This window comes from Labrus bergylta, chromosome 13 (assembly GCF_963930695.1).
Source record: "Labrus bergylta chromosome 13, fLabBer1.1, whole genome shotgun sequence".
Classification (NCBI taxonomy): domain Eukaryota; kingdom Metazoa; phylum Chordata; class Actinopteri; order Labriformes; family Labridae; genus Labrus; species Labrus bergylta.
In genome coordinates this window covers 4,876,289-4,895,682 of record NC_089207.1, presented here as the reverse complement: position 1 = coordinate 4,895,682, position 19,394 = coordinate 4,876,289, and the positions used below count along the sequence as shown (strand labels likewise).

Sequence of the window (19,394 nt, the reverse complement as noted above, 5' to 3'; positions counted from 1 at the left end):
GCAGGTGTTGTGGTGTCTGAGGGGTGAACGCAGAGTTTGTTGTAGATAGAAGCCAGAGATGGAGGCAGACGCTGTTTGGTGCAGCACTGCCCTCTGGCTATTGACTGTCCTCATTTCCAGTTCACCCTGCTTATGACTGGAAACACTGCAATCTGTTAATACTAATATTTTAATTCACGTCAAATAAGCGTTTCAAGGGAGTATAGAATGTTGTAAGACAGAGAGGGTAGGACAGGAACAAGATTGGATGTCAAACTGGGGTCAAGTTATTTTTGGACAATACATTGCGGTCATGCTCTACTTTTAATAGAAGTTGTACGTTATGAATGATTATTTGTAAGCAGAGATTTAAAGATGAATAAAGTTGTACACATGGATTTGATTGTCTGTAACTGTTTGATTGGTTTCATGGCAAAGTCTCAAAGTAAGCATTTGGGTCACACAGTCCCTAACACACAGGGGAGGTGAGCCGGGAGGAGCCTAAAGCACACAAATAGAACACCTTCAAATGTAGCCCTTTTTGAGGGTTTTTTTCCCCCCCTCTCCTTCTCAACTTCACTTCTTTCAGCTTTTACACTGACCCATGCAACACAGCCGGTCTGTTTTATCTAAATGAAAGTTTTAAGATTGCACGAGGTGATGTGAGCTGACTTTTATCTGCAGGACCTGAGCAAATGGAAGAGCCGGCGCAGGAGTGTCAATTCTGATATCGTGAAGAAGAAGGAGGAGCGGGAGAAGGTGGAGGAGCTCACCTTCAGCAGCAGCAGCAACAGAAGGTCGATGACCTTCAAGGAGATGCAAGAGGAGAGGTAAGCGAATGAACACCCGATGTGATTTATTTTTTTATGGTTCCTGATGGCATTCGTTTGAATTTTGTGAGGCTGACTTTTTAACCAAAAAAAGCAACACAGACTAAAATCCTTCCTTTGCTACACCTTCTGAACCCTCAGAGGGGGATCACTTCCTAAGGTAATTAAAGAAAATCGTGTGTTTTGGCTGTAGGATCATTTGTGCAGAAGTGAATGAGGAGTCTCACTGTAATTGTGCCTTGAGTCGGTGTGAAAGTGTAATCTAATCACAGCTTACAACCTGCCTCCCTTTTTTTTTGCCCCACCCCTCTCCACCCTTCCCTTTTCATCCTGTGCTCTCCTTTCTGTCTCCCCACCCCCCCCCCCCCCCTTTTTGCCTGTCACTTGTCCCTTTCATCTCCCTAAATTGCTCCCCTCTTCAATTCTCGTCTTTAATGTACCCAATTCTGTCCACTTCTTTCCTATTCACCTCTTTTTGCAACCCCTCGTCTCCTCCTCTGTCTCGTACGCAGAGAAAATAAAGGAAAAAGTGTTGGCAGCCGTCTCAAATCTCTCTCCTACCTCGACGACGACGAGGACGTGTTTGAGAAACCTGTCGCTACCCCTCGTACCCGAAACCTTCCTGCGCGGAGCTACACTATTGACACTCCTCTGAAAGAAGAAGAACCCCGCGCTGCTTCCCCAGCCAAGGGCCGGGCCGCTTCACCTCGAGTCTCACGGGAAGTTGACATTGTGGACAGTCCTGCAGGCAGGGACTCCACCACCACAACCACCACCACCACCACCACCACCACCACCACCGCCACCGCCAGATCTCTACGCAGCTCCCATTCTCCAGCAGATACACCTCCACAAAGGAGTCCTGTCAGAGAATACAGCAGCACAGTCAAAACAGAGAAAACCACAACCGTTCTGCCCTCCTCCAGCTCCACACCAAAAGCGCCCGAGCCAAGGCGCCCATTGTTGGTCACACAAAGTGCGGTGGAGGCCCCTTCCTCAGGTTCTCTGTACAAAAAACAACCACAGACCAGCTCCATGGAACCCAAGCCTCCCGGGGTGTCTCGGGTTTCCGCCTCCCTCCCCAGGAGCTACCAGAGATCGGATAGCGCTCGTCTAACTTCAGTTGTCGCACCGAGGCCCTTCGGGACCCAGTCGTCTCGCATCACCTCCCTTCCTCGACCTTTCACAGTGAGTACGACATCATTTTTAAGACTAATTACAAACGACCAGAGCGGCACAAAAAAAGGGGGGCCGACAGACGTGGGACATATCTGCGTAGAGGGCAGGAGAAGAGAGTGTTTTTGTTTGGCAGTAAGAAACCTTGGCTTTGTTTTATTCAGGTGCCGTGTTGTTTGTTTTAGTGCATCAGTTATTCCCCCAAGAGCCTGATCTGATTACTGTGTAAATAATGCATGAGGCTAGTGTTTTTATGACGCCAGCTCAACAGGCAGAGCTGCTATTTTCAGCCTCCCTCACATTCATTACTGTTACAGTAGATGTATTGCTTGTCAGTTAAAGTTTGTGAACTCTAACTCTAACTTTAATCAGTTTCACACTTAATAAAAGAGTTCAAAGCACATTTATCAGCTGCGTTGCCTCTGTTCTCAGCCCCGTGCCATTCAAGGTCATTTACATTATGTCATTTTTAAGTGTCGCACTCTGCTCCCCTGCTTTTAACCCCGTCAGGTGGATGAATCCCAAAAGCGTTTGAACGGTGGCGCCGACGTTTCAAAGAAGTCGACAGTGCCGAGCCGTTACCACCAGTTCATGACCTCGGAGGACGAGGCTCGCTCCCAGTCCAGCTCGGCCCACTCCAGTGAGGACGAGGACGAGGAGGAGGAGGAAGAGGAAGAGAGCAAGGCAGCACCCAAGAGCGTCACCTCCACTCAGAGTGTCACACCTGTCCCTCCTCAGGTCAAAAGTGTCTCACCCGTCTTACCTCTATTTAAGAGAGAAGCCCCCGTCAGTCCTCCTGCAGCCAAAGAAACCAGCCAGGTACTCAAGTTCACGTCCGGTTAACAAAACAGATCAGCTTGTATGTTGAAGCTTCAAATGCATATTTATGTGTCTGTTTTAAAATTTTATCCAATAATAGCAGCACTTTAAATTCCTCATTTAATCTAGTTTTTGCTTAAATTTCTAAATGATCCAATTCTAAATGATCCAATGCTACAGCTCAGAAATTTAAATTAGCCACAAGAAGGCATTTAATAAACAGCCATTTATTATTCATGCTACACTTGCCAAAGCAAGTACACACTGCTGCTCCACAGTGATGGAAAGGCAGGGGGCACATTTCTGCACTCAAACTGCAACATGTGACCAGCTGTTTTTGAATATCCTCTCACCCGTGTTGTTGTTGTTTTTTCGCTTTCTAGGAGGACTTCTGTGAGATGCGGATCAGCTTGAACCAGAAGCCAAACAGCAGCACAGACTTTGGCTTCCAGGCGACGTGGGACTCCACAGGAGCTTGCGTCACATCCATCCAGCCAGGTAACAAGAAACAGGGGGGAAAAAAAAAACCTTCATACCAAAAGGGATTTGAACAGCACTGGTAGAGCTTTACTCTCACCAATATAACAAACTGGCACCCTCAAACTCGATCACCCAGCAGTGAAACTTGGTGTGCAAAGATCAAACAGGCTTTGGTTGTATCTCACGTTAACTGAAGCTGACTGATGTATTCACACATACTAATCCAGTGGAAATACCAGAAAGCATTGCTCGGACTCTGTTACTGTGTATTTTACATCCAGGCTCTGCTGGTTAGTCATCTGCAGGATTTGAGTCCATTGCAGTGGCGGTGCCAGACCTATGTAGGGCAGCATCTATGTGGGTCAAATCTTCTGGGCCTGAGCCTCTCTTTCTCTTTCTCCTCAGATTTTTCCACCTTCCATGTAACTCACGTCATTTAGACACCTCACTCCATCGTACAGTATTTACTCTAGCTTTGTAAACACCAAGGTTCAACCTATACGGAGTGCTACTATAGTCAGTCGTCATACATTATTAACCCTTTAAATCCCAATCGGTCTTTACCTGTAACAACACACATTCATTTGCATTCCTGTAAATGCGCCTGAGATCGCCAGCTGGTCGTTTAAGCAACATGTGTTGACACTATTTAAAAAAGCATATTTAGAAATACAAACAAAGGACAGATACCAAAAAAATCAGTATGCATACAGTAAGAGTCACGTTTAACATATTGTGCAAAGTAGCACACATGCTCTGTTGAGGACATGCAGCTCAGTAGCCTAGTTTAGAGAGCAACAGGACATACATGAGCATCAATACAGTTAATACGATGAAGAACACACACTTTAGTAATGCAGATAAATGAAATGCGATGTTAACAAACAGTTTATTAACTGTTACCGTACACATACAGTACTATGGTGATTGAAATAGTAGCTGCATTGAGCCATTCAGCACAAAATGACACTGTAACAATAAAATAACAATACCACATTTTTTGTACATTTCTAATGAATACATCTTTTGTTTTGTTTTGACTGTTTATGAAAAGTTGGAAAAGTCAAAGTGTGACTCTCTGACATAAAGTACTCCATAAATACATGTTTGTATACATATGCATCATTTTAAATACAGGTAATTCATTTTTACAGTTTAAAAAATAACAAAATGTCCCTCAAAATATAAAAACACACAATGGCTTGGCTGCCTTTAACTTGAGCACTTAGCATCTTTTTTTTTTGTAATTCTATCTTTAGAAAAGCACCTGCAGACAGATTTTCTGTGAGATGAATTCATCCTGATGAGGAGGTGTTTTGAAAATGAAGTGGAGGGTCTGGAGGCAAAATCAATCTACATTTTTAATTGCTTCCTCCCGTAGATGCATTTCCTCTTTTTCCTTTTTAGTTGCATGTGATCCTGAGAATTGCTACTGTAAAATATGATTTATGTCTGTTTTATTGTTTTCTTTTAGTGTTGTGAACAGTGTATTGCTGCGTTATTTTCCAGAGCTTAATCTGGGGGGACAGAGATCACATAATCTCTAATCTTTTACAGTCAACTTTAAGATTTAAAAAAAAAGAAAGAATATGTGCTCTAATGAGTGTCATCAGAATATGTTACCATGTCAGAACTGTTAACCCTTTTCGAAGGTAATAATGTGTCCCCTTTTCTCATGCAGGTAGCCCGGCCGAGATGTGCCAGCTGCAGCTGGGAGACAAGGTGCTGGCGGTGAACAGACACCAGGTGGCAGGCATGAGCTACACAGACTGGAAATCCTGCATGGATGAGGCTCTGCAGGATGGTAGTCTGATTATGGATATACGTCGTCATGGCCAGAACAGTGAGTCATCTCAACTGTGTGTGTGTGTGTGTGTGTGTGTGTGTGTTTGCATGAAAGCAGGAGATTGCATTGAACCACTGTAGGGGATGCATTCCTGGACTGACAGTGTTGCTTACTCTACCTGCGTCGCTAAACAGTTTTGACACTTTAAATTGGTCCGTAAACTGTTGTGAAATCATCCATGAATGATGTCATGACAGCTGGGGAAGGACCTGTGACTTTTTTCCCCCTCATCTAGCGAGGACACGTTGTTATTGTGTTGACATGAGTGGGTTACTACTTTTTCTATTGTTATCCTGTGTGCATTTCTCTCCTGTTTTTACGGTTCTTTTCTTGTGATTTCTACTGGTGTTTTTCTTCTTTTTGCTGCCTCTTCTGTCTCATTAGAATTCCTTTCTGGTGTTTTTTTCTTGTGGAAACTAACGCAGCTCAGGTCTAGGCTCCTCTTGAGTGTGCTGTTCCCATAGTGTTAGTATAACAGGCTAACTTATTCCAACTACTTCAGGGTCACCTTACCTTCCCCAAAAATAATAAAACAGCCAGAGTAGCTCACTTGAACTAACACTGGTACTTGCTGAAGTAGCTAAGTGAAGCCCTGTGTGTTGGTGAGCCTGTTAGAAACACTGTGTGGGTTTATAAAAGCTTGAATATGCTGCATGGCTGGGGAAGGTGTTTCTCTGTCCCCCTCCCTGCTGCTCTGGGATAACATCATAACATCAACCTCGTCCCCTGGTCCTAATGTACATAGACCGCTTCCTGTCGAATCTTTAGAGTCACCATCAACTGTTTAAAAGAAATGGACATCAATTCTGATTTTGAAGTGGCAAACATATAAATACAACGAGGTATTACAGCTGCAGCAAGGAAAAATCTTTGACTGCAAGAATGAAGTCGTAACAGAATAAAGTTGTTATATTTCAAAGAAAAAAGTTTGGTATTAGAAAAATGAAGTTGTAATATGAGAATAAAGTTGTACCATTTTGAGAATACAGTAGTTACATTATGAAGAATATATTAGTAATGTAATGAGAGAAAAGTTGCACATTTTAGTCTATGGTTAGTTTATTTATTATTTAAAGGGAAATAACAGAACAGCAGCCAGCTGCCTTTGCTAAAGTGAGAACATCTTGTGAAGTTATATTTCATTAATAACTGAGTACTGAAACTTTTAGCACATCAGTATCACATTGGAATAAATATCAGGACTCTGAGAATTGCACAAGAAACTGAATTTAATTCTAAGAAGGGCAGTCTATGAGGCAGTAACATCTTATATGTTTTTTTTCTCACAAACTTTTGACTTAGTTAACTTTATATTATGACTTGATTCTCAAAATATTGCAAATTAATTCTCAAAATTCTAAAAAAAATGTGATGGGTTATTTTCTTTATTTTCAGAATAGCTTCATTTATTACCAAAGTAAACACTTTGTATTTGACTTTATGGTCCCTATCTCTAGTTTATGATCCTTTTTTGAATAAAGCATGATATGCTTTAGGACCAGGCTACCAGTTAATGTTAATGTCAAGTGGATACTGCCACAACCTTTCTACCAGGAAAGAGAAATGTGTATCCACCCTGTCATTTCTGCTTACAAACTTCAGCTCCAAACGAGGGGTTCACAAACCAATGTGTGACCTCACAGTTGTCATGTCCACTTCTTTTATGCAGTGTAGAAGTTTCACTCCTACACAACAAATACTACGTGTAGTGCACAGAAAACCAGTTTGAAGTGTACACACACATCCTTTGCTTTGCCGTTTGCATTGTCTGGGTGCAGACTGGGACAGAGATCAACCTTCCCTGCCATTTAAAAGCCATAAGATCATCAATCTGACCAGTTCGGATCATCCAATACTTCTAGGTTCCTCTGACAAAAACATTGTCAGCCCCAGCCTGGATTTCACCTCTCGCATTTCCCCGGAGAAAATGCCATCCAAAGAGACTCCCACCCACCAAGTCATCGTAAGTGACCCTGAATGGCTCCAATATCATGACGCTTTTTTATTCCTGTATTGTTTTCCCGAGTCGAGTCTCTTTTTAATGAGCAAACTACATGCTGCGTCTCCCTGCAGGATGTGGCTTCAAACGGCGTTAATGGAGGTTTCCGCGAGGAGTCGGTGACCATGAGGAACAAAGGTAAAGAGCAGAGCGAACAGTGCCAAAGGTTATGAAATTGATCCCGGTGATCTGTACTGAATACAAAACGGCACAACGAGGGGACTGCATGTATCTGATTTAGCTTTGGGAGAAAGTTTTTGCAAACAGTGGACTGTTGCAGATTATATTGATGGATACTTTCTGTTATGTCACAGAATGTGAGATATATTCATGAGCAGTCTAACCCCGGATCCTCCCTTCACATAGATAGTAAAAGATTAACTAGAAGCACGGTGAATGGCACCTTTTAATATACAGACTTTTAGATCAAAAAGTGGCTTCTGCACAAACGGTTGACAAGTTGGGAACTACTATTTACCAACAGCAAAACAAAGCTTAAATAGGTTAGTAAAAGTCAAACCAGAGTTGTACTAATTTAAATGTATTACAGATGCACCGATGGATCAGTTGAACAACAATGATATTGGGCTATACTTGACATTGGCAAATAATATGGCATGCACCAATGTCAGTAGCCTACAGTATGTATATCTGTTGTGTCATTTCAATTTAATGATGGCAAGCCAATACACTTAACAGCTGATGCAGAGGAGATGTTATTTATTAGGCAGGAGAATTCACCTGTTGGACGAGTATTGGAGTCTTTCACTGTCTCTGAGGAAGATCATTGACATGCAGTTTGTAGGGCATGTTCCTCCAGTGAAATTTCAAGAGGAGATATTAATAAGAACAGTTTTAAATACATTGAATCTCATAACTCATTTGAAAAACAAACACAAAGAAGTAATGATAAAAAAAAAAACATTGGTCAATCGTCTATTTTCAACATGGGCACATCAGTGCACCTCTACTCATTATACTCTGAATTACTCAGATGCATGCCGTTTTTTGCAGTGGTATAGTATCTGTTGAGTCAATTTGTAGATACTTGACTCCACACGAGAAAGATTCAGGGGACCCAGATGGCTTAAGTTGAAGTTGTTTAAATTTGACCCGCGAGGAGAAATGACATGAACAGCACACCGACCGACCCATAGGCTTCATATTTATGCTAAAGATGACGCTAAAAGTCAGGGACATGTTACCCTACCTACTCTACATAAAACTTGAATGTGAAGTTAGATGCCATAGATAATGGAGAGCAGACAAAAAAAGCCAGATATGAGGGAAGACAAAGAGACCTTGGTTGTCATAGTTACGGCCAACCTTCAAATTATGCTGTGGGCTTATTGTTGTTTGTGACGCTGAACATTGTGTGTTTTAATTAGAATATAAATGTTAAGGCCCAACTAGGGACAAAAGTGGAAGATAAGCATAAGCATACGCAGCATGACCTGTACTGAAACCATGTGAAATGTTCTTCATACCAATCAATTATAATCACATTTAAATTCAATGATATATGGAAAAGAGCATTTACTGAATGAGTAAGTCATGTATGAGTGTTATAAAGTGGATATCCGCTGGTGAAACGTGTTAATCTCATCAAAGTGCCTCACTTTTTCTTGTTTTCTATCCCTCATGTAGAGTCAGAACCCTTATCTCTGAAAAACTTAAAGCGGAGGTCAGAGTTTTTTGAAACAGGTAAACCAATACGACAGAATGACTTGCTTTTTGGGGTTGTTTTCCTAGAAGTTAGAAAGAGTTCTGTGTGTAATCTGGTGGCTGGGTTTTCTGTGCTTTTGTTTTTCTCGCTGAATTTCCTCCGATTCCTACGGGGAGTGTTGCATGTTTTTCCTGATCTGTCAAAGCCTCATTTTCAATTGATAACAAGTCATTATCAATTGATCGTGAGCTGTCAAGATTGCAGTCGGTTTCCTCACTGGCTCTTCTTTCAGGGGAGCTTTTCTGTTTTTCTGTTTGGTGTCAGAGCTTAACCTGTTGTGCTGTTGCCCCCCCTCCCCACACTTTCCCCCCCTTTAGGTGGCTCAGGGTCCAGTGTCAGTGCGCTGGTCTACCTCTGTGGTAAACAGGGTTGAGTGTGCAGTGACTTCTTCACCTTATCTTGGTACAAACTGGGACTCTGAAATGCTTTTAAAACCAAGGAAATCAAGTGATGTTTTATAGAAATCAAACTCTTCCAAGGCAGTAAAAGAGATAAAGATAACGATAATGATAAACTTTATTGATCCCCCATGGGGGATTTTTTTTTGTCACAAACAGCTCAAGAAACAGGAATATAATTATCAAAAATAACAAGAAATTAAAAATCAAAAGTTTTTTTTGCATAATTTTTTGTAAAATATAGCTGAAAAATCCTCAATTTAGTATCAGAATAAAGTTCAACACCTATTTGTTGGCAGGGAAAAAGACACAAATTAAAGAATATATATATTAAAGAGTCTAAGCAGCATTTCAGAAACGTTTCCAGAGTACCAACCATAAACACATTTTTTTAAATCCTGTTGTGTTTATGGTGTTTTTTTGGATTGGTGTGCCGGCTTAACACACGGTTGCACATTTCACTTAGCTGTGCATGAAGATAAAAGCATTCCCTGTTGCTCTCTCGTTGACATGCATGTATTGAAGTGTGTGTTTCAGCCTGTCAGACTGGCTGCCTTGCACTTGTGGTTTTCGCTTCTGCATGCTGCTAAGATGTGTGATGTTTTTTTTTTTTTTGGTTTGATCTTGTTGTCCTCACAATCAGTTTATTGATTTTTCTATTCAGAACCATCGGGCCGGCAGCCAATCTAAATGTCAGCAAGTGGGAGCATTTTGAATAGAGAGAATCAATAAGTCGTAGTGGGTGAAGTTTGACCTTTACTCAAGGCTTGTCTGAAACATCAATTACTGTTAAAACGGTTTTAAATGATGAATTTGTGCTTCACTTGGAAGAGAAAAAAAAACAAGTCGGGAACTTTAATAGGCTTGTCATCTGATGTGGCCTCGAGGTTAACTCGGATATTTTGCTCAGTCTATGCATGCATGATGTATTGACTGATTATATGTCTTTCTTTTAAAGGAGGATCAGAGTCTGTGATGCCAGATGTGAGTATAACAATTACTGCTGAAAGGACCTTTATTTGTCTGTTTTGTTTTGATTTCTCTAGATACCACAGTGTTTTATCAACGCCACATAGAATGCATTACTGGTTTACTTCAAGCGCTGCTCCACTCTGCCTCTTAGACCTTTTAGTCGTCCAATTACTCTACAATGTTGATTGCGGGGAGCTATTTTATTCATGTATCTTGGCTAATGAAAAGTAGAACACTCAAGGGTCAGAGGATACATTGTGGTTTGTGGGGTACAGCAACTAAAGATGAAAAGAGAAGCTTCATATTTGGCTAGATAGAATGATTAAACATATGCATGTTGTTCTTATGTGTTCTTCAGATACCCGTTCCTCCCATCACTACACCCTCCAGTCGCTGGTCCTGGGATCCAGAGGAGGAGCGCAGAAGACAGGAGAAATGGCAGAAGGAGCAGGAGCGCCTCCTACAGGTATATACGGGCATGCTAATGTCAGTTAATTAGTTATACGTCATTTTAAAATGAATAACTCAGTCCAGTGAAAATAAAAATGACTTCCCAGTAGCATGAAGGTTACAACAACAACAATTGGTTTCAGTGGTGATTATGTTTTTAATGGTACTGTAAATTACAGGTTGTTATTCTGAGAAAAAGCTGTAACAAAAACAGTGAATATAAGTCAAAAAAGTGGAAGAATTAAAAAGAAACATTTCAGAAATAGAACGAGAGAAAAAAGGGTTTAACTTTCCTGAGGGATTTTTTGTGCAGCAGTCACTGTACAAATAAAAAAAACGATGGCAAAGATTAGGAGAATAAATCTGATCCATCCAAAAAGTCATCACAAAATCATAACATCGGGGTGCTGATAGCCTGGCGGTTGTGTCCCCGCGCCCCATGTGCTGAGACCTCGTTGCAGCTTCCCTGGGTTTGGATCGGACTGTGACCCTTTATCATCTGCCGACTCTTCTCCCGACATTTCCTGTCTCTCTTCAGCTGTCCTATCGAATAAGGGCAAAAAGGCTCAAGATATAACTTTTTAAAAAATCAATAAAGGAAGTATAGGTATTAGACTGTTGGTTTAAACCAGTGGTTCTCAGTTTGGACATCAGAGTTTGGACATCTGACGGTACAAAGTGGGATAGAACAAAGAAACTGTATGAAATAAACTTGTTTTAAAAAAAAGCACTTGAAAAGACTCTGAAAACAGCTCTGCGACCCATTTTTGGGTCCTGAACCACCTGTTGAGAACCACTGGTTTAAACTTCCCTTAAAAGTGGGAACTGAGTCCGCAATAAAACACAAAGAAATACCAAAGGAGCAACACTCACAATCCATTTGATCTGAACCATCTAGTTTGGAAATCTGTTGCATGCTCGGTCTGACAGTGAGACGAGTCACTGAGAGCTTGAAATGAAAGGGTTAGGGAGTCTCACAATCAGACTTCTCCTTCTCGGCTCAAAACAGAAACCTTAACAGAGACAGCTGAGGATAAAGCACCTGACGAGTATCCAACTTAAATGTAGTCGAATCCTGTCAAAACATTTTTCTGAGGCTCTATTTCTGGATGGAGATCAAAGGTGTCCAAGCGGAGCGCTGATGGAGCCGGGGAAGGCTCGTTACTCCTCCAGTGTTTCTCCCTGTTGGATTCACGGCCTGATTTTTATGATGTGCTACGGAGACTTCCAGCCGAGGGCGAGCTTCTCGAGATTTATCAGCTTTCCACAATGTCGGTTAGATAACATGCAGGGGATGTCAGGAGGAGCCGAAATAATACAGCTGCAATCTCTTCTTCGTTTTTTTACTCATTTTCTACGCTTATTATTTGCACAATATGTTAATAAAATTCAAATACTCCAATAACTTCTGTTGTTATTTAATCATTTGACTGTGACTGTGTAATCACACATGCCCTTTGGACTCCCCCTGCTTCTTTCATGCAAAAGTTTTTACCCATTTTTTTCCACTTTTTGCACAGTTCTGTTGTGATTTTTTTTAAAGATTTTTGTATTAATTTGAATCATTTATTTTTGTGTGGGAATTCATATTATTACACAGGTTACCTTTTGACATCCCTCCCTGCGTCTTTACTGACAAAGTTTTCACAATTTTTGTCCCCTTTCTTCACACAATATGCTCCTATTATTCACTTTCTTTAAAGATTTAAGGGTTGTTGTTTCATGATTGATCATCGTTATTTATGTGACAGTGTGCATGCTTGTAATTAAATGTATGACATTGATCTCTCTCTCTCTCTCTCTCTCTCTCTTGCTCTTTTCTCTCAGGAGAAATATAAGCGTGACCAGGAGAAACTGCAGGAAGAGTGGCTCAAGTCTCAGGAGGATATTACTAAGAGTGGAGACCAACGCCAGGTAACATTTTAAACCTAACATTCACAGCAGAAAAAGGTGGGAATAAATTGGGACTTTAAGCAACAAATTCTCAAAATGAACCCAAAAAATGTAGGTAATATTGGTCTTTGAAATTGGGGTAATTATGCAGCAGTTACATAACTATCAGCTGTTGCTTCTGACTTTTAAATGTCAGTTTTTCTCATAATGGATAGTTTAAGTAAGAGCAGAACAATCGCAAACCTCAGGGAATAACACAAGTTGATCCACTTTTGTTGCACTTCCTCCTGTAGATAAGTGGAGGTCAGGCAGGCCATCATGTGTTCAATGCTTCCTCTTTTGTGTCCTTCTTTCTCCCTTGCAGCCCGTCAGCCTCGAGGTGAACAGCCACGGCATCGGCCCGCACTCCCCTCTCTCTCCCATCAGCCACGCCGTCTCTCCTCCGTGGGAAGAGCAAGAGAGAAAGAGGAAGGAGGAGCAGGAGCGCCAAAGGCAGGCGGAGGAGAGGAGGAGAAGGGAAGAGGAGGAGCGGGAGCTGCAGCGGCTGCAGGAGGAGAGAAAGAGGAGAGAACGGCTGGAGGAGGAGGAGAGGAAGAAGATGGAGGAGGAGGAGCTGAGATGGCAGAGGAGGAAGGAGGAGGAGAGAGAGCTGGAGAGGAGGAAGCAGGAGGCTTTGGAGCAGCAGCGCAGGGAGAGAGAGAGGGCCTTCGAGCAGCAGCAGCAGCAGCAGCGGTCAGTAGAGACGCTGCTCCTCTCACTTTACTTAAACGCCTCCTCATCTGCCGTCATCGTGCATAACACATATAAGTGCAAAACATAACCTGCTTCATTGTGTGTGTGCATTAACATGTTTGCATGTGCTCTGTGTCTTAACCCTCGTCCCTCCTCTTCCTCACTCGGTCACTAAAGGACTGCTGGCTCCTACGGCTTAGATCAGCGTGCACTGTCCTTTACAGACAGGTCAGTACAGGAGCTCACTCTGAATCTGCTGCTATAACATCTTCTGCATTGAGCTTATATAAATGGTGTATTTGCATTCATCAAACCTCTTCTTACATCTTGTGCTTTTACCCTCACACATGCTTATTTAACATCTTATTCTAACCAGTAGGAATACATGAAACAGTGCCTCAAGATGATTGCACCCTTTTATTAAAAAATGTTTAAGGCAATTTTTCTCAGGTCCCCCACTCTAGCATGTTTAATCAGTACAAATAAATAATTCATGAAATAGTTTATAACATATTGTGATGTATTTTTTTTAACACATATAAGTAGGGTAGCCAACAAGGGCGATCGCACTCAACCCAAAAGATTTTCAGTTGAATAAACCATCTGCTTTCTGATCATGGTGCTGCCCTGCGGCCACACTGTTGTAGTTTGTTGTGTGATTTGATATTTCGTTACTGCATTGCAGAGCACTGTGGAGTCCAAGAATAATTTCACCCTGTGAGAATTAAGTTCATCGTATCTTATCGAACTCAGAAACGATGCAAATTTTAAAAAAAATCTATGCAATCATCCAGACCAAATACGAAAAACAGAAACGTGCTGCCAATGAAAAGCATGCTGCAGAAAGATGAAGCAAATGCATGCACTGAAAAACATACTGCAAACATGTAAACAATGCAAAGTCAAACTGAGTACAAACCCAGAAAACAAGTACAAAAATCTGTGGGGAATCTTTTTTTAGAGTTGAGCAGACCTTTATGTAAAAGGGTCTTTTAATGTATTTCTCAACAACAAAACCTTCTCCTGTGGGCCCCTATAGGTGGAGACTTGTGTATAATCATAGCTGAATTGTTTCTATAACACATGATTGTAAAGATGTTAAATGTGTCACCATGAGATAAATTTAACTAAGTGACAAATACTGTCTTTTGATATGCACTTAAAATGTCTCATATATCTTCTTATAACTGCATGATAGGATGTTACCATGCAGAGATGTGAGCTGCTTACAAGTACAAAGCAGAGAGACTTGAAGTGTTTCAGGTTTTATCTGAGTAAACAATAAATATTGCTTTCAGATCAGCCTCTCCAGGTTTCCTAGTTTACCTTTTTTTTTTTATACTTCATGAGTGTTTAAATCTATGCGCCAGAAGTTACCCTAGCAACACAATTAGTTATTTTCTTTATTGTACTGAAAGTGCCAAAAAAGTGTCTTAACGAGTCTCAAACCGTGCCAAAACACGAACACCTCTTTCAGATAAACTGTACAGCAGGTAGCATACTAGTTATTAGTTGATGTGATGCTCTACATCTTGTGTTCTTTCGTTACATCTTCCACACATTCCTCAGTACAGAAGAGTACTGGCACTTCTTGAGTGTCCAGGTTTTGTTTCCTGCTGGCTCTATTTGAACCGAAACATTCAAAATATGTGTCAGTATATTGAAAGTGGAAGTCCTGCAGCTCGTGGGATAGAGCTCCAGCCGAGAGGAGAATTACATGTTGCTGTTCTGCAATCAGCAGAGCAGTTTTACACATCATTTTATGTCGATAACAACTAACACAAAGGTGTGCTCTGTGGCCTCTATATATATTTTTAAAAAAAGACTACTGTACATTTGATTGCTTTAACGCTTCCAGTTATTTTGAACAATCGAATGAGCACTTTCTTTTGTTTGATAGGGCGAAATCCAGATCAACTCCCCAGCTTGATGAAGAGGAGAAACCTCAGAGGAGAGGTCAGTGTCCTTTCTTTTTTTTGTATTTGTAATAAAGTGAACTTTAACCTGCAGGATTTGATGGCTGCAAAAGCAAAGTGAGACTGAGAACATTAAAATATTGGCCTGTGTTTGATAAAGTACTCCATGTTTGACTGTCACTGCACACACACACATGTGGGCTGTACTCTGCTGTAGGTGTGCATGAGCAGCTCGGGGGCATGGCTCACTGGCTGCTGGAGGAGCAGTTCAGGAGTGCTCGTGACTTACAGGCCCAGATTGAGCGGGCTTCTTCAGAGCTGGAGCTGGAGAGGAGAGACATCCTCAATGCCATGAGATACAGAGAGCCAGAGAGAGGTGGGCTCGGCCCCCCCGGAAAAAAAAACGAAAAACCTCCGCCTCTCTCTTTTTAATCTGAAACCAAATCAGTGCACTCCTTGATCATCTGATCAGTCAGCTGTGACAGACAGATGTGTGATTTCCTGCTGAACAATCAAATTGTAAATCAGTCAGTCAGCCGACGAGACAAACTCATTGATTGCAAATTCTGTCAGGTTGATGCAAATTGGATTTTATGATTTAATTATTCTAAAAAGCAATGATGTAATCAAATCAAAAACAACATCACAACTTTATTCACTTTATCCCAATCCCAATTTGATCTTATTTTATATTATATTATTTGACCAAACAACAGAAAATAAAACGACAAACACAAATCAAAATGATTTTTCCAGACCTCTTGAGAGATTCGACGTCTGACTTCCATTAAACCTCCTATCATTTCATCCATCATCATCATGTATACTTTCATCTCTCCCCTCTGGGGCGCAGTGACGGGCAGCGGCGGGTTAGATAAGAAGGGTCAGCCGCTCTCGACGCACGCCGAGTTGGAGCGGCAGCAGATCCTGGATGAGATGAAGAAGAAGACGCCGCTGCTGACCGACAGCAGCTGGATCCGCCAGCGCTCTGCTGAACCCTCAGCAAACAAAGACCAGGACATGTCATCCATGCGCAGGTAGAGTAAAATAATTGTTGTGTGAAGTTGGTGGTTGGCTTTTTTTTTTTTACACTTACTAATATCCATTTAGCTTAATTGAAATGTTTTTTTCTGTCTGGCTACCACTCTTAATTCTGCATTGGCTGATTTGTTTGAAGAATTAGTAAATTAACTGATAACAGTGTCGGCAGAAAGAAGTGGTAGCCAGACAGCTTAAAAGCCTTTACTAACGGGCTAACGTTGGTGTGGCGTGGGTTGGCTTGCAGAGGCGAGTCTCTCGACAACCTGGACACCACCTACAACTCCTGGCGCTCATCGTGGACACCAAGAAGCAGCTCTTCCATCCCAAACTACAGCCGCCCTCACTCTGCCCTCTCCGGCGTCACTAACTCTTACCAGGGCTGGTCAGGGTCTCATAGGTCAGGCTCCTCCACTCTGCCCTCCTCCTACTCCATGGGCTCCCTGCGAGGTGGCACAGGAAACCCCTCGGCCCCTTGGTCCCGGCAGTCTTCCTCCCCCTCCCTCTCTTCTCTGTCACCCACCACCTCTCCGGAGCCCACGTCGGAGGCAGGCGGCCCTCAGCAGAGGAGCAGGTAAAACGCTGCTTCCCCTAACAACCGCCAGCAGGCCGCCTCTAACCTCTCACTGGTATACTGGGTTACATGATCAGGGTTAGGTTGGTGTTTAAAACCTTAAGTTGGGATGGGAAGTGGTGGCAATGTGACTACAGTTATTTTCCACTTGTGCATGTTTTTTTAAAGTGCTGTTGTTGTTTCATATGATATTCTTTAATGTAACCTTCTCTACCCAGTTTCTATACAGACTTTTTTTTTTTTTTACTCATTCCCTTTTTATTTAATCGTGCACCTACAGCATGGTGCATGTTTGTGTGTTTTTTCATCAAGTTTTGAAGCAAAGGTCTAGCACTGATATTTGAAGAGTTGAATTCTGTTCATTATTTGAGACTAATTATTCAAATACTTAAAGATCTTTTTTTTCTGAATCCTTCAAAAATAGACTTTCAACAGAAAAAATTCTTAGAGGCAACATAACATTTAAAAAAAAAAAAAGGAAATGGTTTTAATCAAGTGATAGTCATACATGGGCGTATTTTCTTTTTTTGTGAGGGCCACAATTATCTCAATATTAATGTTTAACAAAAGGCCAATACTGTGGCCAGGTGAAACCCTGTTGTATACCTGTGTGACATTTGTTGTGTGTGTGTGTGCGTGTGTGTGTGCGTGCTTACATACATGTGTCATGCATGTGTGCTCAACCATAATATCAAAGCTGTGCGTTCTGTAATCCAGGTCAGTAAGTGGAAAGAAAATCTGTACCTACTGTGACACCGCGCTGGGAAAGGGAGCAGCCATGATCATCGAGTCCCTCGGACTCTGTTATCATTTGGGCTGTTTTAAGGTGAGAGCTGGGCTCCAGACGCCCTCCCCCCCCCCGGAGCACTTTCGCCGGCACTCCGCAACCGATCCTAAAAAAAAATCTACACTTAAAACTCTTTTTCTGTTTCTACTAACACCGATGAATCTCAAGATCCTGATGCACCTGTCCAAAGTAGATTTTCTGTGCCAAAACCTGTAGGCCAAACTCGTCCTTCCCTGACTTTCTTTCTCTCTATCTTCGTCCAAGTCTGGAGTTGAGCTTACCTGGAACTTTAGTCTTCCCTTCAGTTTTGTCTCCCTCATCTGAATCCATTCATCCTGCGAATGTTTGTCCCTCCCTTTTTTGTTCTAGGTGTTTCTTTCTGTCCTCGTTCCTCCTGTCTTTGGACTTGGTTCCTTTGGTTGAGTTTATTCCGTAAAGTATTCCTTTAACGCTCGTCTTTCCTCAACTTCCTCAGTGTATCGACTGTCATTCTGAACTCGGGGGATCGGAGGCTGGGGCTGAAGTCAGAATACGAAACAAACAGCTCTACTGTAACTCCTGCTACATGCGATTCAAAAGTGAGTATGAAGCCGAAACCGATCAGCCTCATGGCGCGTTTGTTTTCATCTTTCTTTCAGTCTGTGATGATTTTTTTATTTATTTTTGTCTTTCAGCTGGCCAGCCCACCGCTATGTGATATGACCGTGCTCCAGCAGATTGATGAAGAAAGTACTTGTGACAACAACCCGTGAACTTTAAAAGTGAACATTGAAGCCATTGCGAAACAGCCGGGGGGGCACTTTGGTTTGGAATTTACTTCCGTTTTAAAACTCGCTGATGAGAATTATATTTGCGCTTTTATTCGCGTGTGACTAAAGGGGGGTAAGCTTGCAAAGATGTTATCTACTTATATCATGTTAAGTATTACTGTTGTACAAAGTGTAAGGGTCCTGCATGCACCAGAGTATTTAATATTTTAGCTACAAAACTAGTAAAAAAAAAATTGTCAATAAGGTTTTCTGAGGCAAATTTGAGTGAATCGAGAGAGAATTGTGGAGGATTTGTGCTGGATCATCTCTTATTCATGCTTCTTCTTCTTCTTCTTCTTCCGCTCCGTCTTGTGGTATTAACGCTTTCGTCGCCCAAGGTATTCTTATCATGTCAATGTGCCTTTTATGTCTGTAACAGGGAGAAGTAATTAAGATTGTTAGAGCTCTTTTCAAATATGTATTTAAAAACCGTACGCTCGTCTTGATTGTTCACTGATAAATGGAGGATTGTGCACACTAGCAGGTGAAGAATATATCATCCTGAATGGCATCGGACAGTAAACATTTGTAAATAAAACAACTAAAAAAAAAGCTCATCTCCTGTGTGTTTATGTTGACTTTCTCCGACTGTGAAATCGCAATGATTCTCTGTTATGATATTGCCGGCCCATGATGCAAAGCTTTTCCTGCCTCTGTAATCAGAAATCATTATACTCCTCTTTCTCTGCCCGTCCCCGTCCTTCTCTGTTTCTCTGTAGTGCCACAGTCGTAATGAAAGGAATTTCAATGAGCTTTTGTGCAAAAGGGGTTCAGAGGACCTGCCTGCTCTGTGTTCTCCAAAGCCAATTTGTCATGCATATTTCATCCAGTGTGCATGCATTACATTTGATTACACTTTGATAAGCTATTTTCTTCATGCATTCTGTCGTTTTCAGCCGTTTCATGAAATCATATCTGCATAAACATTATATGGAATATTCATATATGTGGAGGCTCTCCTGTTTGTTCA

General features: G+C 41.7%; 1 protein-coding gene across 11 annotated transcripts in view; it reads left to right on the top strand.

The window, feature by feature from the left end:
• Positions 1 to 18,981, top strand: part of lmo7a (LIM domain 7a) — a 57,269-nt gene extending 38,288 nt beyond the window's left edge. For 3 of the 11 annotated variants that reach the window (XM_065961826.1, XM_065961827.1, XM_029280914.2), the window contains 20 exons: positions 664 to 809; positions 1,322 to 1,997; positions 2,496 to 2,804; positions 3,188 to 3,302; positions 4,966 to 5,127; positions 6,909 to 7,093; positions 7,204 to 7,267; positions 8,777 to 8,833; positions 10,212 to 10,237; positions 10,584 to 10,691; positions 12,503 to 12,589; positions 12,933 to 13,300; positions 13,478 to 13,528; positions 15,201 to 15,256; positions 15,434 to 15,592; positions 16,070 to 16,253; positions 16,502 to 16,828; positions 17,546 to 17,654; positions 18,091 to 18,193; positions 18,290 to 18,981. In XM_065961826.1, the coding sequence (XP_065817898.1) occupies positions 664 to 809; positions 1,322 to 1,997; positions 2,496 to 2,804; positions 3,188 to 3,302; positions 4,966 to 5,127; positions 6,909 to 7,093; positions 7,204 to 7,267; positions 8,777 to 8,833; positions 10,212 to 10,237; positions 10,584 to 10,691; positions 12,503 to 12,589; positions 12,933 to 13,300; positions 13,478 to 13,528; positions 15,201 to 15,256; positions 15,434 to 15,592; positions 16,070 to 16,253; positions 16,502 to 16,828; positions 17,546 to 17,654; positions 18,091 to 18,193; positions 18,290 to 18,312 (3,315 nt within the window). In that variant the 3' untranslated portion in view covers positions 18,313 to 18,981. The remainder of the gene's footprint in view (positions 1 to 663; positions 810 to 1,321; positions 1,998 to 2,495; positions 2,805 to 3,187; positions 3,303 to 4,965; positions 5,128 to 6,908; positions 7,094 to 7,203; positions 7,268 to 8,776; positions 8,834 to 10,211; positions 10,238 to 10,583; positions 10,692 to 12,502; positions 12,590 to 12,932; positions 13,301 to 13,477; positions 13,529 to 15,200; positions 15,257 to 15,433; positions 15,593 to 16,069; positions 16,254 to 16,501; positions 16,829 to 17,545; positions 17,655 to 18,090; positions 18,194 to 18,289) is intronic. The other 8 variants (XM_065961831.1, XM_065961834.1, XM_065961829.1 and 5 more) reach the window with 8 other exon arrangements.
• Positions 18,982 to 19,394: the final 413 nt, after the last annotated feature.